The sequence below is a fragment of the Rutidosis leptorrhynchoides genome, chromosome 1 (genome assembly GCF_046630445.1).
Source record: "Rutidosis leptorrhynchoides isolate AG116_Rl617_1_P2 chromosome 1, CSIRO_AGI_Rlap_v1, whole genome shotgun sequence".
Classification (NCBI taxonomy): domain Eukaryota; kingdom Viridiplantae; phylum Streptophyta; class Magnoliopsida; order Asterales; family Asteraceae; genus Rutidosis; species Rutidosis leptorrhynchoides.
Genome location: NC_092333.1, coordinates 192,785,002 through 192,806,035, shown reverse-complemented (window position 1 = coordinate 192,806,035; position 21,034 = coordinate 192,785,002). Strand labels below are relative to the sequence as shown.

The 21,034-nt window shown below is 34.4% G+C and overlaps 1 protein-coding gene across 1 annotated transcript; it reads right to left on the bottom strand.

Annotated features, from left to right (window-relative positions):
• Window positions 1-7,263: 7,263 nt before the first annotated feature.
• On the bottom strand, window positions 7,264-9,092 carry LOC139893297 (uncharacterized). The gene is made up of 3 exons (XM_071876460.1): window positions 8,949-9,092; window positions 7,656-8,111; window positions 7,264-7,290 (listed from the first exon to the last, which is right to left on the bottom strand). Exons 1-3 carry the CDS (start codon window positions 9,090-9,092, stop codon window positions 7,264-7,266), a joined length of 627 nt encoding a protein of 208 aa, XP_071732561.1.
• Between the last annotated feature and the right edge of the window lie 11,942 nt (window positions 9,093-21,034).

Below are 21,034 nucleotides of genomic sequence, written 5' to 3'. Positions count from 1 at the left end.
ATTATTTCATAGAAACTTGAAAATATATTTCTCTAAACTCTCTCAATCGATTTACATATATATATATATATATATATATATATATATATATATATATATATATATATATATATATATATATATATATATATATATATATATATATATATATATATATATATATATATATATATATATATATATATATATATATATATATATATATATTTGCTCTGTATTATTTCAAGATATTATTAGTATATATAAAATATTACGACGGAGTAATGTTCGAGTGATTTCAAAATAGTTTTTTGAATGAGTCGAAGCTAAGGAAATTATGGGTTATAGCTATGGAGGTGATGGGTATGGTTCATGGGTATGCTCGTGAGGTCAATCTAGTGTTTATCATCTTCGTTGCGTCTACGTACTTTCCTGCAATATTAAATCTCAATATTGATACGTTCGTGAATCCGAGGCTAACCTTGCACTTGTTAAATGACGTTATATGTATTTTTACTACGAAATACAGTATGGTGAGTTTCATTTGCTCCCTTTTTAATTGCTTTTACAATATATATTTTTGGGCTGAGAATACATGCGCTGCTTTTATAAATGCTTTACGAAATAGAGACAAGTGATCAAAAATGATAATTCTGCGGATTGATGTGCTAGGTAATTTAGTTACATGTTATAAGAGCATGTGAGCGCGAATCCTAAAGATAGATCTATCGGGCTTAACACCCCCATCCTGTAGGCTGCACTAGACATAAGAGCTAGTGGGCGGATGTTTAGTACTTCGAGGATTATTTATACACTTGCGAGTGTACGTATCCATCTTTGCGAAGATGACTTATTATATTATTGTTAAGGTTGGTTACTGAGGCCTCAACATAAGCAGAACGGTTTTATACACTTGCGAGTGTACATATATTTATAAACGGAAATCTTGTGGTCTATTAATATATTGAAATGATTGTTATGATAAACCTATGAACTCAGCAACCTTTTGGTTGACACTTTAAAGCATGTTTATTCTCAGGTATTAAAGAAATCTTCTGCTGTGCATTAGCTCATTTTAAGGATATTACTTGGAGTCATTCATGGTATATTTTGAAAGACGTTGCATTCGAGTCATTGAGTTCATCAAGATTATTATTATGTCAATTATAGTTGGATGTATTATGAAATGGTGTGCATGCCGTCAACTTTCGTTGTAAAGAAAGTTTGTCTTTTAAAAACGAATGCAATGTTTGTAAAATGTATCATATAGAGGTCAAAATACCTCGCGATGTAATCAACTATTGTGAATCGTTTATAATGTATATGAACGAGTCCTTTCAAAATCCGACATACATGGAAACTTGGATACATACAAAGCTAGACTTGTAGCAAAAGGTTTCACTCAAACTCAAGGGGTTGATTATGATGAAACCTTTTCACCTGTGGCAATGCTAAAGTCTATCAGGATATTATTTGCCATTTCTGCCCATTATGATTATGAGATATGGCAAATGGATGTCAAGACCTTTCCTAAATGGATATCTTGAGGAAGATATCTGTATGGTTCAGCCTGAAGGTTTTGTCGATCCGAAATATCCTAATAAAGAATGTAAGTTAAAGAATTTAATCTACGGATTGAAACAAACATCTAGAATGTGGAATCATTGTTTTAATGAGGAGGCCAAGAAATTTGGCTTCATTAAAAATGGTGATGAAGCTTGTGTATACAAGAAAGCTAGTGGGAGCACTATCATGTTCCTTGTACTATATGTGGATGATATATATTATTATTTGGAAATGATATTCTGACAATGCAAGGTGTTAAAACTTGGCTAAGTAGCTGCTTCTCCATTAAGGATCTTGGAGAAGCACAATACATATTGGGGATTGGGATCTACAGAGATAGATCCAAGAAATTGATAGGTTTGAATCAAAGTTTATACATTAAAATGGTCTTGAAAAGGTTCAAGATGGAGAACTCTAAGAAAGGTTTGGTACCTATTCAAAAAGGAACGCTTCTCGATTCATCTCAGTGCCCCACCACAAAAGATGAATAGGAGAGAATGAAGAATGTCCCATATGCGTCTGCTATTGGGTCAATCATGTATGCAATGATATGCACTAGACCGGATGTATCATGCACTCTTAGCTTGAAAAGTAGATACCAGAATAACCCTGGAAATAGTCATTGGACTGCGGTTAAAAGTATATTGAAATACCTTAGGAGAACTAAGGATATGTTTCTCATATACGGGTCGGGTGAGGAGGAACTCGAAGTAAAAGGTTACGTGGACGCGAGTTTCCAAACTGATCGAGATTGTTCTCGATCACAATCCGGTTATGTCTTCATGTTAAATGGAGGTGCGGTCTCTTGGAAGAGTTCAAAACAGGATATTGTTGCAATATCCACTACAGAGTCAGAGTACATTGTCGCCTCATTGGCAGCTCAAGAAGCTGCATGGATGAAGAAATTCATCGACGACTTAGGAGTGGTCCCTTCTATTCAGGACCCTCTTGAGATCTTTTGTGACAACGAGGGTGCGATTGCTCAAATCAAGGAACCTCGTACTCACCAAAAGACCCATCACATTGAGTGGAGATTCAACTACATAAGGGATGAAGTTGAAAGGGGAAAGATATGTATTCGCAAAGTTCACACAGATCTTAATATAGCGGATCCACTCACGAAGCTCTTACATGGAGCAAAACATGAAGGACATGTTTGTGCATTAGGGCTTCGATATTCTAGTGATTGGTTATGATCTATTTTATGTATTGTACCGAAACGAAGTGGTTCAAACTCATTAATATAATTATGGTGTTAATTTAATTTTGAGTCAAGTTCCTATTTTTCATATTTTATCCATGAATAAGTTATTATTCTAAATTCCATAGTCGATCACATTTGTGGGAACAAGTTTGAGGTCTAGACTATTATGAACTTGGATTGGTAAACATTCACAGGCTGAATGTGGGGTAAGGTTGCTACCAAGGTTCATAGATATTTGTGGGATACAAATATTGGAAGACCCGCTCTCAAGATTTACTGAACGGAGCCTTTGTGGTTGATCACGTGTAATCTTGAGTAAAGGCGAATATCATTGTATCCTCTGACCTGAGATACATATTGGGTTCGAATATTCACCAAGTATTGTGCCTTGATTCTTTCCTTCGCTATTCTGAAATATGGTAGTTCATAAGGAAGAGCTCAAGTATAATACAAAGTATATATCTAGGACGTATGTAGTCAAGATGGAATTTGTCCCTCTTATTCATTGAGAGTCAGATGTCTAAGGCCTGATGAAGTTAAATCTAGAAGAGAGTGATCACTCTGTGTCTCTTGGATTTAACATGACATCTAGGACAAAAGGATGTAATGAAAGATTTACCTAATCTAATTCGAGTTGGAAACTCGAGAGGGATGATGTTAGTGAATGGCACAAAGTCATAACATATTGGGGTGAAGGACGGTCATTAGGTGGTATCCATCACTTGCATTAATTTCTTATGTTTCTCGTGCAAGTGAGAGATTGAAGATATTTCGTATGCCCGAGAGACATATTAAATTAATGTGGCTAATGTGTTTTGATCCAAGTCAGATCATACCTAATAACAAGCTTACCGACACCTTATTCGTATTTGATATTTGCGATTGGATCGTTGATTAAGTACGAGACACTTGAATTTTAAGAAAAATGGTTTTCTAAATTAATATCACTTGATATGTATATAAATTATGGAATAATTTATATAATGAGGATTTAATTAATTATAGGTTAAATAATTAATTAAGTTATGTTACATTTTTTAAAATGGGTTTTATAAATGAAGTATACATAACAAATAATATGAAAGTTTATAAAATATATTTTATAAAATCTAATTTTATAAAAACTATTTTATAAAGTGGTAGTGACATTGTGAGTGTAAGTTTGTGATCAATCCTTAATTAGCGATGTTACTTAATTACGGATTGAGTGCAATAAGATTATAATGGAGGATGGAATGTTTGATGATTATTTTGGGCCCCGATGATCGTTTTTCAATTTAACTATCAAGTGATCAACCACCCGACCCGGTCTTGATTGTTAATTAGCATAATTCACCTTTGCGCAGTGTAAAAATCCCTTGGGCAAGATCACAAGTGGAAATTACAAAGGCTTAGGCAAAATGGCAGAGAATCAACAACCTATAAATGAGAGGCCAAACTCCCTATTTATAGTATTTGGAATATCCGCGGTCTGCGATTTAGTTAAGTATCCGCGGAAACTCAGCGGATTAAACCGCGGTCTTGCATTAATGAGAAAACATAACCGATGTACTTGTTTTCAACGAATATTGCATACCTTTGCCTTATAATTCGCGTAGTTCTGCTTTTGGCCTTTAGCAAATAAAATATACATATACAATGCCATGTATATGATCAAGTTCCCCCAGTTTATTATGATATATATTGCGAAACAGATGTATCATGATAAACTCTAAGAATTCGCAGTTATCGCAGCCATCATTCGTATTAAAGGATTTTCGCATTAACCTAGTTACCGTTATAGGGAAAAGTTACCGTTTTTATCCATTACAGCCAATATTACCGTTTGAGTTGTCACAACGGATAATTACTGCAATCGATTACCGTCCTTATTTTCCCTATATATATCGTGCCTCATAATCACTTAATTCACCACCTGCTTTCCTCACCACAATTCGCAATTACATACCTTCACGCTTAACCCTGACGAATTCTTCAATCACCTCCTCTCCACTTTAATTAAAAATGAAGATTGACGAAGTCGATCGCAAGGTAGACCCTAAGGCCTTGATTAACAAATTGCTAACTAGTCCGGAGGCTAAATCGGCGATATCTTCCGGTCATCAAATCAAACAGGAGAAACAGGCCATTCCCCTTGTTGATTTGACGACGAAGTCACCGTCATCACAACCAGACTCTGCAAAATGACCATTTCAAACACTGCCATCAACGCAGAGCAAGAAGCTTAAGCAACGCACTCTTTATATGATAATCCGGTCATATCGGATTATGAAAGAGGCCAGCAGACTGGTATGAATCAATCATGTTTAGCGCATATCATGTTATGAAACATGTACGTTTATGTATATAATATTTGCATTTTTTGCAGGAGACTCGCCCTTCAACCCGGTGTTTCCTAGCCCAGATTCTGCAGCACAAATCACCGAGCTACTCCGCACTCCCCCTGATTCTTATGGAGTGCGGATTGACAGCAATCTGGTTATACCTATGCATCTGCTGGCACTGCTCTGGATCAGCGTCAGCAAATGAAATTAGCAATTCCCGGCGAGCTTCGCCGTGAATTCTCCAAACTTTCTGCACTTGATGCGCACAACAGTTTTGTGCAAAACTTCTATATGTGCTTCAACTCGGCATACGATATGATATGCCGGCAAGAACAATTTTTAATGTGTTTGGAGTTGAACAGCAGAAGTACAATGCTGAGAGAATCAAGGCTGAAAACAGCGAGAAACGCTGTGTTGATCTCTCCTATGAGCTTACCGCGGCCAAAACCACGGTAGATGAATTGAAACTACAGGTGTCTACTGCAGCTGACAAACAAAAGAATTTTGAACCCACAATCTCTTCATTGCAAGAGGAGGTTTCAAGGCTTACTGCAGAGAGAGACACCGCTGTGGCCGCAGTAGCTTCCGCGAAGCTTGAGTTCAAGCAACTCCGCCAACACCTACCGGAGTTTGCTAAAAAGGTTCTCAATTCACGTCCCGTGAATGTTCTGTTTTCAGCTTATGCAGCTGCTTTACGACTGCGCGACAGAGTAGAGTTTCTGGATGAAATTGCTCCACATTGCACCATACCAGATCCTCTGCCTCCTGCCATTGGAGATCGCGTTTGTTCACTTGCAGAAGCACGTGAAGCAGCTTCTACTGCACAAGCAAGCTTAGCGGATATTCCAATCGACAAAGTTACTGCAATAAGTCAACAAGATGATGCCACTTTAAAAGACATCTTTGATCTTGATTTGTCAAAGCTAGAATAAAATATTGTAGAAATTAGTGCGTAGCTATCACTGCGCCGTTATCAATGAAATTTTATTTTTTCATATTTATTCACGAGTACTCTTTATTTATATAGCGCTTTTATTAACAATATTCATAACACAAACTTGTCCTTTGCAATTTCCAGCTCTTATTATTGTGCACATAATAAGCGCGTACTTTAGCGAAACAATTTGTATGCGTATATGCGTATACATTATGAATCTTCTAAGTCCGCTGAAACAATCCTTAGGCTGTTAATTAGCATTGCGAAGCATGTAAATATTGGCAAAATCAAATATTTAGGATATAACATTCCTTTCGCAATATTTTGTATGCTAAAGCGGGCAATTTCATCACTTCGCTTTTTAAACTCTGCAAGATACTATAGAAATATGAAATAAATAGTAAGACATTTCATACCTATTCGCATTTCGCAAGTAAACGATTCGCATACTTTTATAAGTGACTATTCTTAAAATTTCGACAAGCGTGATCAAGACTTGCAAAAAGTTAAAAACAAGAACACTTAATAAGTACATTAGCCATATGCCTTGTATCCAATTTCGCACTTTATACATATATATCTGATAGTTTCCGCAAAACTATGCATAATATCGCTTTAACAAAACAGCATGCCATGCATTAGGTAAAGTTCGCCCTTCCATATCTGCGAGCTTATATGATCCTTCCGCGTTAATTGCCACAATCTGATAAGGGCCTTCCCAATTAGGACCCAATTTGCCAAGCTTTTCTGCTCTGCTTGCTTCATTATTTCGCAGTACCCATTCACCTATAGCGAAGGATAAAGCACGCACTCTTTTATTATAATATTTAGCGATTTGCTGTTTATTATTCGCTTCTCTGATAGCCGCCATTAATCTCCGCTCTTCTATGAAATTGAGATTTTCGCTCAACGCAGCATCATTTGCTTCTTCATCAAAGTTAGCCATTCGATGCGTTGGTACCAGAATTTCTGCGGGGATTACTGCCTCAGAACCATACACCAAACTAAAAGGTGTTACGCCTGTACTCTTTTTGAAAGTAGTGCGATGTGCCCATAATACATTGGGTAATTCATCAACCCAACCAGTTCGCCTTTCACATAACCTCTTTTTAATACCACTGACGATATCGCGATTGGTTACTTCGCACAATCCATTGGCTTGCGGGTGCGCCACTAACGTAAACTTTTGTATTATATTTAAATCAGCGCACCATGTCTTAAAAGGATCTTTCGCTATTTGTGCACCGTTATCGCTAACCAATTCTCGCGGAATACCAAACCTGCAAACAATGTACTCCCAAACAAAATTTCACACTTGCACACCAGTAATAGTGCGGACCGCCTTAGCTTCAACCCATTTAGTAAAATAATCGATTGCGACAATCAGGAATTTGACATTGCCAGGCCCTGCAGGGAATGGCCCTACAATATCGATAGGCCATTTATTTAACGGCCACGGCGAATAAACAGGAATCATGTCATGCCGCGGCATTTGGTTCTGCGGAGCATGCCTTTGGCAACTTTTAAAACGTTTAAGAATTTTCGCCACATCGCGGTATAGGGATGGCCAAAAGTATCCCATCCGCATAATTTTTGCTGCGATAGTTTTGTAACCTGAATGCAGTGCACAAGTACCATTATTCACTTCTTCTACAATCATTTCTGCCTCGATTGGGCCAACGCATCGCATCATTGGAGCGCAGTATGATTTGTGATATAAGATATCATCTTGAATGATATACATTGGCACTCGCTCTCGCACTGAACGAGCTTCGTGACTATCCTCTGGCAAGATATTACTGCGGATATATTTTAGGATTGGCTCCATCCAGTTTGGCTGTTCTTCTGTAACAGATGCGACCATCAAGTCACTTTCTATCGACTTACTTGTTAATTCTTCGACCCATACTTGCTTTTGAAAATGCAAAAAAGTTAAAGCGGCTAATTTTCTCAAAGCATCCGCTTTCTTGTTTTGACTTCTTGGCACCTGCGCAAGTTCAAAATACTCAAACCGCGCTGCAGTTTCCTTTAATAGCTGCAAGTACTTTTGCATAAAAGGATCATGTGCTTCAAAAGATCCGCTAAACTGATTCGCTACTAGCTGCGAATCCGTAAATGCACGCAACTTAACAATACTCATTTTTGGCGCAATATTTAAGCCTGCGAGCAATGCCTCATACTCTGCCTCATTGTTTGTCACGTCAAAATTAAACCGCAGAGCATAAGTATGCTCCTCACCGCTTGAACTTGCCAAAACTAAACCCGCACCTGCACCTTCTGCACACCAAGCACCATCAGTAAATAAATCCCAAGTTTCGCCATGTTCAGGTTTTAGTGCGGTTCGCTCGTTAATCACCTCCAACTCTCCAGACAGTTCACCGAGATATTCCGCCATAAGTTGTCCTTTTTCAGCGCTACGCGAAAGGTAAGATATTTGATAAGCACCTAATTCTACCGCCCATAATGCGAGTCTACCAGATATCTCTGGTTTTGTTAAGACTGGCCTGATTATCAGATTAGTTAATACATGCATCGGATGCCCTTGAAAATATCTTCGTAGCCTTCGTGTTGTTAAAATGAGCGCATACACAAACTTTTCAATCGGCGCATAGTTTATTTCACTCCCCGTAAGAGCTTTGCTAACAAAATACACCGTCTTTTGTATTTTGTTCCTTTCCGAGATCAAAACTGATCCGAAAGCCTTGTTTGCCACAGAGATATAAAGATAAAGAACTTCACCATGAATTGGCGCCGTTAATGTTGGCAAAGTTTTTAACAACTTTTTCATTTCTTGAAACGCAGAATCTGCTTCACCGTACCAAACAAAATTCTTTTGTTTCAAACAACCTTTTAGGGTTTTGAAAAATGGCAACTGCCTTTCAGCGGCTTTAGACAAGAAACGCGTTAATGCGGCTAGTTTTCCCGTCAAACTTTGCACCTCTTTAACCGTTTTTGGCGCAGTTATATTTTCTATGGCCCCGATCTTTTTCGGATTAGCTTGAATACCCTGTTCTGTAACAGGATACCCCAAAAATTTCCCTTCAGTTTCGCCAAAACTACATTTTAGCGGGTTAAGCTTCATGTTTATTTCTCGCAACTTGTCAAATGTTTCGCGCTTATCTTCAGCGATCCGCTCTTGCGTCGTGCTTTTGATGACTAAATCATCTACATAAGCTTCAAGATTATGCCCTATTTGCTTGTCAAACGCGGTATCAATCAACCGTTGATATGTCGCAACTGCATTGATTAAACCAAAAGGCATCATTATATAGCATTATATGCCATTGCCCGTATGAAATGCGGTTTTATCTGCGTCTTCTTGCGCCATAGGAATCTGGTGATAACCTCTTGCCGTATCCAGAAAACATTTATATGGGAAAGCATGCAAAGATTCCACTTTTAAATCAATTTCTGGAAGCGGATAGTTATCTTTGGGGCACGCTTTATTCAAATCTTTGTAATCAATACACATTCTCCAAGAACCATCAGGTTTTTTCACCAATACTGGATTCGCAATCCATGATTGGTATTGGACTTCGCGCAAAATTCCGGCTCTCACCAATTTTGTTACTTCTTCACATAGCCATTTTACGCGATCTGGGGCCATACCCCTTCGCTTTTGCACTACGGGTTTTAGAGCTGGATTCACATTAAGCCTGTGTTCCGCAATACGACGCGGAACACCAGTCATATCGTTTTTGCACCAGGCAAAAACATCCATATACTGGACAAGTAATTGCACAATTTGTTTTCTAGTATCCGCACTAACATTACGTCCTACTTTGATTTTTTGCTCTGGATATGCGGGATTAATTATTTCCATAGTATCCGCATCATCTACAGGTTCCTGCCCTGCGGTTTTTATATTAACAGCCGCACAAATAGGCATAATTCTCATTGAACATATTGTGGCGACTCCCTTATATGTTGGAAACTTAATCATGCCATGAATTGTGGACGGGACAATTCCAAATTTACTTATAGCGGTTCTTCCCAGCAGCATGTTATAGCGAGAAGAGGATCGCATAACATAAAAATCTAACCGCGCTTGTCGGACCAAAACTTCATCATTTACATCGGCTAGCTCGATGTTTAGTGGCAAAACACCTATAGGTAATGAAGATTCTCCTGCAAAACTGGTTAGCGAAACCGCGGTTGTTTGCAGGTACATTTTAATACTTTCTGGCAGTTGACCGAAACATTGTTCGTAAATAATATCGACACTACTGCCGTTATCGACATGGACTTTCATGACTGTGAGGTCAGCTTCCGCGATTTTAAACGATACCACTATCGGCATTTCAGAGAAATCATCGCTCTGCATTTTCGGGAAACTAATTGGCGCAAATTGCCAATTATGATACATTTTAGCGGACTTTTGCTTTTTTCCTCTTTTTTGGGCATTCGCTCGCACAGCGACCACTACATCACTATTATTTCCAATATTACTCATTATTCTAAGCAATCAAGCAATTCACCGCCAATTTTAGATGTATGCACCTGCAAATCATCACAACAAAAACACGATTGAAATTAAACGGACGATTTAATTGTTTGATGGCACGAAACAAAAAATTTTCAGTTTAATTTGTAAAACGTGTCCCACGGATGGCGCCAATTGATAAATCCTTAATTAGCGATGTTACTTAATTACGGATTGAGTGCAATAAGATTATAATGGAGGATGAAATGTTTGATGATTATTTTGGGCCCCGATGATTGTTTTTCACTTTAACTATCAAGTGATCAACCACACCGACCCGGTCTTGATTGTTAATTAGCAAAATTCACCTTTGCGCGGTGTAAAAATCCCTTGGGCAAGATCACAAGTGGAAATTACAAAGGCTTAGGCAAAATGGCAGAGAATCAACAACCTATAAATGAGAGGCCAAACTCCCTATTTATAGTATTTGGAATATCCGCGGTCTGCGAGTTAGTTAACTATCTGCGGAAACTCAGCGGATTAAACTGCGGTCTTGCATTAATGCAAAAACATAACTGTTGTACTTGTTTTCAGCGAATATTGCATAGCTTTGCATTATAATTCGCGTAGTTCTGCTTTTGGCCTTTAGCAAATAAAATATACATATACAATGCCATGTATATGATCAGTTTGCATGCCCTAGACACATTTGATTGGTCATTTGGTATGGTTACTTCCCATCTCCATATGCATATGTACCTAGACACATTGGGTACTACATAAACATGCAAATACACATATCAAGAAATTGAAAAAATAAACTCCTCCCTTTTTCTTTTGAGCTGGCCGAAATTTTCAAGGAGAAGAAAAGGGTTCTTTAGTTTTTTTAAAGTTAATTTCAAGTGAGAAAATCCTAACCAAAAGCAAGAAGGTGTTGGTGTTATAGCTTGGGGTATTGATATTGATCCAAACGAACATATATTTAGTCGCAATATCATCCAAATATGTAAAGTTTTTAGTTGTGCCACTAAGGCTTGAAAAGTGCCACTAAAGCCATATTGCACTCAAAAGTGCCACTAAAAGTGAGTTAAAGACTTGCGCGGATTTTGGGAGTTAAGGAAAATAATTTTTGTGCAAATTACAAATTTCAAAACATAAAGCACAAGATATTAAAGCGTACGAAAAGATGTTTGAAAATACGGAACCGAGACATAAACCGAGCATCAACGCGCGAGACAACGGACCTAAAATTAAGAGTCAACTAGGCACAAGAATATAATATAATATATATATATATATATATATATAATTATATAAAATTATATTATATATTAAATAAACTCAGCAGCCCACGTTTGAATTGCAAAATATCTGAGTACAGGCTGGCCATGCGATCGCATGGCCAAGAAGCATGAATATCATTCGATCGCATGAAGCAAAAACTCAGGCCAAGTGCTATAAATAGCCAACGAATTCAGACGAATGATACACCTTCATATATTTCTTTCTCTCTTATGTAATATATATTTATATTATAATTTTAATTTAAGTTAATTTTAATAATAAAGTTATGGTTTAGTTGGGTTATTGTAAGAAATGTTTTACGGGTTTTAAAATCGGAACTCTGTCCGTGTAACGCTACACGATAAATAATCACTGTAAGCTATGTTCTACCTTTTTCAATTAATGTATCATAACTAAGTTATTATTATGCTTATTTGAGCCGAAGTAATCGTGATGTTGGGCTAAATATTAAGACGGGGTTTATTGGATTTTGTACCATAATTAGGGTTTGGATAAAAGACCGACACTTGTGGACATTGGACTATGGACTATTAATAGATGGGGGGTATTGTCTAATCAAATGACAATTCATTGGAATCTGTCGAACCTATCTTTAAATTAGTTAATCTAATAATTATTAAATGATTATGCATGTCCTATTTAGTGACATTTATACGACATCTTTTATGATCATTTAATTAATTATCGGGTTGGGTAATTGATTATTCAAACTAATCAAGTGGGTAAATTAATATTCATATCTCATTAAAACATGGGTAGATTACATACAAGGGTAATTGGTGTAATTGTTAACAAAGTTTTAAAACACTGAATTACACGCAGTCGATAACCTGGTGTAATTATTAACAAAGTATTAAAACCTTGTTACAGTTTGAATCCCTAATTAGTTAGAATATTTGACTTCGGGAATAAGGTTAATTTGACGAGCATATTATAATTATGACCGATGGACTATTATGGGAAAAACTCAGATAGGTATCAAATAAATCCATGACAAAGGACAATTAACCCAGAGTAATAAATTAAAATCAAAACATCAAATATCATGATTACGGAAGTTTAAATAAGCATAATACTTTTATTGTATTTTTCATCGTACTTTTAATTACTGTCATTTTTTTTATTGTCATTTTATTTCTTATCGCAATTTTAATTATCGCAACTTTAAATATTGTTATTTATTTTACGCATTTTAATTATAGTCATTTATCTTTACGCTTTATTTAAAATCGATAAACCGGTCATTAAACGGTAAAACCCCCTTTTATAATAATAATATTACTATATATAATTATATATATTTTATATAAATATAGTTGTTAAAAATATATTACGTAATCACTAGCTCCCTGTGGAACGAACCGAACTTACTAAAAACTACACTACTCTACGATTAGGTACACTGCCTATAGTGTTGTAGCAAGGTTTAGGTATATCCCATCCATAAATTAAATAAAACTTATGTAATATTTCATCATATTTCGTAGTAAACAATAATAGTAGTTCGTACACCTCCGCTCGCACATCGGGTATTACTACTTGAGACTTCATCATTTTGAAGTTGCTTTCTTCATCATCATCTTCACCATCCACTACCTAGCTTGGAGTAGGTATAATCTCTTTTCTCACTTATAGTTTGTAAGTATATTTTATAACTTGATCCTTTTGGGATTTAACTTTAATTGGATAAAGTATAACATGTTTCAAAAATGGTAATATACGCTTCCGCAATGTTTATTTCTTAAATGGTTTTAAGTATTTTGAATCTTGTTAAATCCCAACAATGGTATCAGAGCCGAAGTTGTTGAAATATTCTTCGAGATGGTTATTAAACCCACTATATTTGCATTCTATGTACATGCATGAAAGTATAATGCAAAATTTTCGGGTTTTGGGTGGGTTTGATTTTTGGCCGAAAAATGGGGACCTAAAAATGGGTTTTGGGTTTCGGGATTGCCTATGGAATTATTTGGTTTCGTTCTTTCTCATCAGGCAAAGACAATCCTTGGAGTCATCAATATGGCGACTAACAGGATGAAACAAGTCATTCGAATGGAAGGAAACGAGTAGTCTGTTGAAATAAAAAGGGGCTAATAGAAAAAGCAAGTGGATTGAGGATCATGCTGGAAATTCCACTCAAAATCCAGGTGAGAAACAAGGAACATCTCGTAACCTAGATGATGGATCTTCATTCAAGACCAATTATAAACTGAAACTCCCATTTTGTGGAAGGTGCGGTAGACACCATCGTGGAATCTGCAAGGTGCCAATGTGCGATAAGTGTTATTAGTGTGGTGAGTAGGTCATTATAAGAAGGACTGTCTGAGAAAGAAGGAGGTTGGATCTACTCAGGGCACTGCAACCATCCTCTAGTCCAATGAAGCTCGCGAGAATCCTAAACCAGTCACAGGTACATTTTTGCACAATGGCCATAATGTTTATGTTTTGTCTGACACTGGTGCTAATAGAAGTTTTATATCTTGAGTTATTTGCCATAATGTTAAGAACCCTATTTCTCCCCTAGATAATGTGGATACTATAGAACTAGGGAATCGTAATTTGATGAGAGCTGATAAAGTTTATCGCAGTTGTAACTTGAAACTATAGAATAAGTCTTTTGATATTGATGTGATACCAATTAAATTGGGAAGTTTTGTCCTTATGGTTTGAATGGACTGGTTATCTGATAATAAATCTGAAGTTGTCTGCGACCAGAAGGCAATTCGTATTCGTATCGCGAATGGTGAACCTATGATGGTGTATGGAGAGAAGAGTAGCGCACTACTACATCTTATTAACTGCCTAAAAGTACAGAGGTATATGAGAAAGGGATGTATCACATTCATGACACACGTAAACAGAATTAAACGTGAAGAGAAGAGACCTGAAGATGTTCCTATCGTAATAGATTTTCTTGAAGTGTTCTGAAAGAATTACCTGGTCTTACCCCACATCGAGAAGTCGAATTTTAGATTGATTTAGTGCCAGGAGCGGCACTGGTGGATCGCACACCGTATAGACTTGAACCACAAGAATTACAAATTGCAAGAACTGTTAGATAAAGGATTTATACGACCGAGTTCTTAACCCTGGGGAGCTCCGGTCTTATTCATTAAGAAGAAGGATGAATCGATGAGATTATGTATTGACTATAGAGAACTGAACAAGTTGGCAATCAAGAACCGGTACCCACTACTGAGAATTGATGACTTATTCGACCAACTAAAGGGATCTAGTTATTACTCAAAGATCGATCCGAGATCTGGTTATCACCAATTAAGAGTCAAAGAAGTTGATGTTCCTAAGACGGAGTTTAGAACACGCTATGGGCATTATGAGTTTACAGTGGTGCCGTTTGATTTGACAAATGCACCGGCAGTATTCATGGACCTCATGAACCGTGTGTGTAAGCCATACGTAGACAAATTCGTCATTATATTCATTGATGACATATTGGTGTACTCCAAGAAGAGAGCAGAGCATCAGCAACATTTGCGTTCCATAATGATGATGCTTAGAGAAGAATAGTTGTATGCAAAGTTTTCAAAGTGTGACTTTTGGTTACAAGAGGTACAATTCCTTGGTCATATTTTACGTGCCAACGGAATACAAGTTGATCCAACAAAGATAGAGACAGTTAAGAATTGGGAAAATCCAAAGACACCAACACAGATCCGACAATTTTTGGGTCTAGCTGGTTACTACTGGAGATTCATTGAAGGTTTCTCTATGTTTGTCCGACCATTTACCACGTTGACTCATCAAGGTAAGAAGTATGAGTGGTCAGAACCACAAGAAGCTGCATTTCGGTTGTTAAAAGAGAAGTTGACGACTGCACCTATATTATCTCTACCTGACGGGAATAAAGATTTCTTTATCTATAGTAATGCTTCGCGTCAAGAAATGGGTTGCGTGTTAATGCAACGAAACAAGGTTTTTGCTTATGGATCACAATAGTTAAAGATTCACGAGCAGAATTATATTGCGCACGATCTGGAACTAGGAGATGTAGTCTTTGCACTCAAAATGTAGAGACATTATGAGACGACCCGTCCTAATCCATGAGGACGAATACAATAACATATGATTACATTGCGAGATATTTGACCTCTATATGATACATTTTACAAACATTGCATTCGTTTTAAAAGACAAACATTCATTATATCAAAAGTTGACAGGCATGCATATCATTTCATAATATCCAACTATAAATGACCTAATACATCATTTACTTAATCATAATTGAAATGTCCCATTCATATTGATTATAAACGTTCCATATTAATTGATTTCGTCGCGAGGTTTTGACCTCTATATGAGACGTTTTTCAAAGACTGCATTTATTTTTAAAACAACCATAACCTTTATTTTATCGATAAAGATTTAAAAAGCATTACGTAGATTATCAAATAATGATAATCTAAAATATACCGTTTACACACGACCATTACATAATTGTTTATAATAAGAATATATTACATCAAAAATAAGTTTCTTGGATGCAGTTTTTACATAATATCATACAAGCATGGACTCCAAATCTTATCCTTATTTTAGTATGCAACAGCGGAAGCTCTTAATAATCACCTGAGAATAAACATGCTTAAAACGTCAACAAAAATGTTGGTGAGTTATAGGTTTAACCTATATATAATCAAATCATAATAATAGACCACAAGATTTTATATTTCAATATACATCCCATACATAGAGATAAAATTCATTCATATGGTGAACACCTGGTAACCGACATTAACAAGATGCATATAAGAATATCCCCTATCATTTCGGGAAATTCTTCGGACATGATAAAAACGAATTCGAAGTACTAAAGCATCCGGTACTTTGGATGGGGTTTGTTAGGCCCAATAGATCTATCTTTAGGATTCGCGTCAATTAGTAGATCGGTTTACTAATTCTTAGGCTACCAAGCAAAAGGGGTATATTCGGCTTCGATAATTCACCCATATAATGTAGTTTCAATTACTTGTGTCTATTTCGTAAAACATTTATAAAACTGCATGTATTCTCATCCCAAAATATTAGATTTTAAAAGTGAGACTATAACTCACTTTCACAGATTTTTATTTCGTCGGGAAGTAAGACTTGGCCACTGGTCGATTCACGAACCTATAACAAATAGGTACATATATATCAAAGTATGTTCAAAATATATTTACAACACTTTTAATACATTTTGATGTTTTAAGTTTATTAAGTCAGCTGTCCTCGTTAGTAACCTACAACTAGTTGTCCACAGTTAGATGTACAGAAATAAATCGATATATATTATCTTGAATCAATCCACGACCCAGTGTATACATGTCTTAGGCTAGATCACAACTCAAAGTATATATATTTTTGGAATCAACCTCAACCCTGTATAGCTAACTCCAACATTACTGCATATAGAGTGTCTATGGTTGTTCAAAATAATATATATACATGGGTCGATATGATATGTCAAAACATTTGCATACGTGTCTATGGTATCCCAAGATTACATAATATTTTAGAATACATGTATAATACAATATAAGTTAGCTAGGATATGATTTGTATAGAATTGTTAATATTTCCCGTAGCTACAAAAATAAAAAAATATCCAATCTTGTTTTACCCATAACTTCTTCATTTTAAATCCGTTTTGAGTGAATCAAATTGCTATGGTTTCATATTGAACTCTATTTTATGAATATAAACAGAAAAAGTATAGGTTTATAGTCGGAAATATAAGTTACAAGTCGTTTTTGTAAGAGGTAGTCATTTCAGTCGAAAGAACGACGTCTTGATGACCATTTTGAAAAACATACTTCCACTTTGAGTTTAACTATGATTTTTGGATATAATTTCATGTTCATAAGAAAAATCATTTTCCCAGAAGAACAACTTTTAAATCAAAGTTTATCATAGTTTTTAATTATCAAACCCAAAACAGCTCGCGGTGTTACTACGACGGCGTATGTCCAGTTTTACAGTGTTTTTCGTGTTTCCAGGTTTTAAATCATTAAGTTAGCATATCATATAGATATAGAACATGTGTTTAGTTGATTTTAAAAGTCAAGTTAGAAGAATTAACTTTTGTTTGCGAACAAGTTTAGAATTAACTAAACTATGTTCTAGTGATTTCAAGTTTAAACCTTCGAATAAGATAGCTTTATATGTATGAATCGAATGATGTTATGAACATCATTACTACCTCAAGTTTTGTGGATAAACCTACTAGAAAAGAGACAAATGGATCTAGCTTCAAAGGATCTTGGATGGCTTGAAAGTTCTTGAAGTAGAATCATGACACGAAAACAAGTTCAAGTAAGCTTTCCACTCGAAATAAGATTGTTATAGTTATAGAAATTGAATCAAAGTTTGAATATGAGTATTACCTTGTATTAGAAAGATATCTTACTATAAATAAGAAAGATTTCTTGAGGTTGGATGATCACTCTAAAAGATTGGAAGTAAGCTAGCAAACTTGGAAGTATTCTTGATTTTATGAAACTAGAACTTGTAGAATTTATGAAGAACACTTAGAACTTGAAGATAGAACTTGAGAGAGATCAATTAGATGAAGAAAATTGAAGAATGAAAGTGTTTGTAGGTTGTTTTGGTCGTTGGTATATGGATTAGATATAAAGGATACGTAATTTTGTTTTCATGTAAATAAGTCATGAATGATTACTCATATTTTTGTAATTTTATGAGATATTTCATGCTAGTTGCCAAATGATGGTTCACACATGTGTTAGGTGACTCAAATGGGCTGCTAAGAGCTGATCATTGGAGTGTATATACCAATAGTACATACATCTAAAAGCTGTGTATTGTACGAGTACGAATACGGGTGCATACGAGTAGAATTGTTGATGAAACTAAACGAGGATGTAATTGTAAGCATTTTTGTTAAGTAGAATTATTTTGATAAGTGTCTTGAAGTCTTTAAAAAGTGTATTAATACATATTAAAACACTACATGTATATACATTTTAACTGAGTCGTTAAGTCATCGTTAGTCGTTACATGTAAGTGTTGTTTTGAAACCTTTAGGTTAACGATCTTGTTAAATGTTGTTAACCCAATATTTATAATATCAAATGAGATTTTAAATTATTATATTATCATGATATTATTATGTATGAATTTCTCTTAATATGATATATATACATTAAATGTCGTTACAATGATAATCGCTACATATATGTCTCGTTTCAAAATCATTAAGTTAGTAGTCTTGTTTTTACATATGTAGTTCATTGTTAATATACTTAATGATATGTTTACTTATCATAATATCATGTTAACTATATATATATCCATATATATGTCATCATATAGTTTTTACAAGTTTTAACGTTCGTGAATCACCGGTCAACTTAGGTGGTCAATTGTCTATATGAAACCTATTTCAATTAATCAAGTCTTAACAAGTTTGATTGCTTAACATGTTGGAAATACTTAATCATGTAAATAACAATTTCATTTAATATATATATAAACATGGAAAAGTTCGGGTCACTACAATAATCTTTATTGAACTCAACGACTTGAATGCAGCGTGTTTTGAAATATTCCATGAATGACTCCAAGTAATATCTTTAAAATGAGCAAATGCACAGCGGAAGATTTCTTTCAAACCTGAGAATAAACATGCTTTAAAGTGTCAACCAAAAGGTTGGTGAGTTCATTAGTTTATCAACAATATTCATTTCCATCATTTTTAATAGACCACAAGATTTTCATTTCCATTTCTCATAAATATACATCCCATACATAGAGATAAAAATCATTCATATGGATTGAACACCTGGTAATCGACCTTAACTAGATGCATATAGAATATCCCCATCATTCCGGGACATCCTTCGGACATGATAAATTCGAAGTACTAAAGCAGTTCAAATTCTCTGACTGTGGCTTATTAGTACCCATAGATCTATCTTTAGGATTCACTTCAATTTGGGGCCAGTTCCCAAATTCTTAGATTACCAGACTAAAAAGGGGCATATTCAATTTCAATAATTCAACCATAGAATGTATTTTCAAATACTTGTGTCTATTTCGTCAAACATTTATAAAAGCGCATGTATTCTCAGTCCCAAAAATATATATTGCAAAACCATTTAAAAAGGGAGTAAATGAAACTCACAATACTGTATTTCGTAGTAAAAATACATATGATGGCACTGAACAAGTGCAGGGTTGGCCTCAGATTCACGAACCTATATTAAGTATATATATGTATTATATAATGGTCAATGTCTGTCTAACAATTAAGGTCAAGTCATAATGTACCACAATCCTAATGCTCGAGATCGATATGCAAAAGTCAACAAAAGTCAATTTGACCCAAAATGATGTATAAAATCTATACATATTTATTATATAACTTAAATATAGTCGTTTTATATATTTAAATATATTTATCAGATTTTAATAGAGTAAATAATAAAAATCATTTATTAAAAAAAATTTATATTAAAATATATATATGATAAAAATATACTTTTATATATCTTAAGTAATAAAATTTATAAAGTTCACTTAATATCCTAAAATAAAGTAATATGTATTATTAATGTAATTATATTACGTATGGTAAAAATATCTTTGTATTACATATTTATTTGATAAAATAATATTTATAATAATAATAAAAATTGTATTATTTTGTAATAATAATAATAATAATAATTATTCTACTAATAATAAAAATAACCATATTTATATTTACTAATGATGATATTTATTATAATAAAATGATTATTTTAATCATGATAATTTTAATAATAACGATACTTTTTATTATTAACTGTAATAATAATGTTTTATAAAAATAATAATTTTATTCAAAATTCTAATCTTTAATAATAATAATAATACTAAAATGATAATAATAATTATATTTTTATAATAACAATGATATTTCTATTAAAATGATAATTTTAATACAAATGATAGTTTTAATATTAATGATACTTTTAATAATAATAATAACGATAAAAATAATAAAATGATAGTTTTGATACAAATATTAATAATTTTAGTAATAATAATAATAATAATAATAATAATAATAATAATAATAATAATAATAATAATAATAATAATAATAATAATAATAATAATAATAATAATAATCATAATAATAACAATAATAATAATATTGATTATTAGATAATACTAATAATGACGATAATAACGACAATAACGATAACGATAACGATAACGATAACGATAACGATAATCATTTTAACAATAATACTTAAAATTATAGATAATTCAATTAACGATATCTT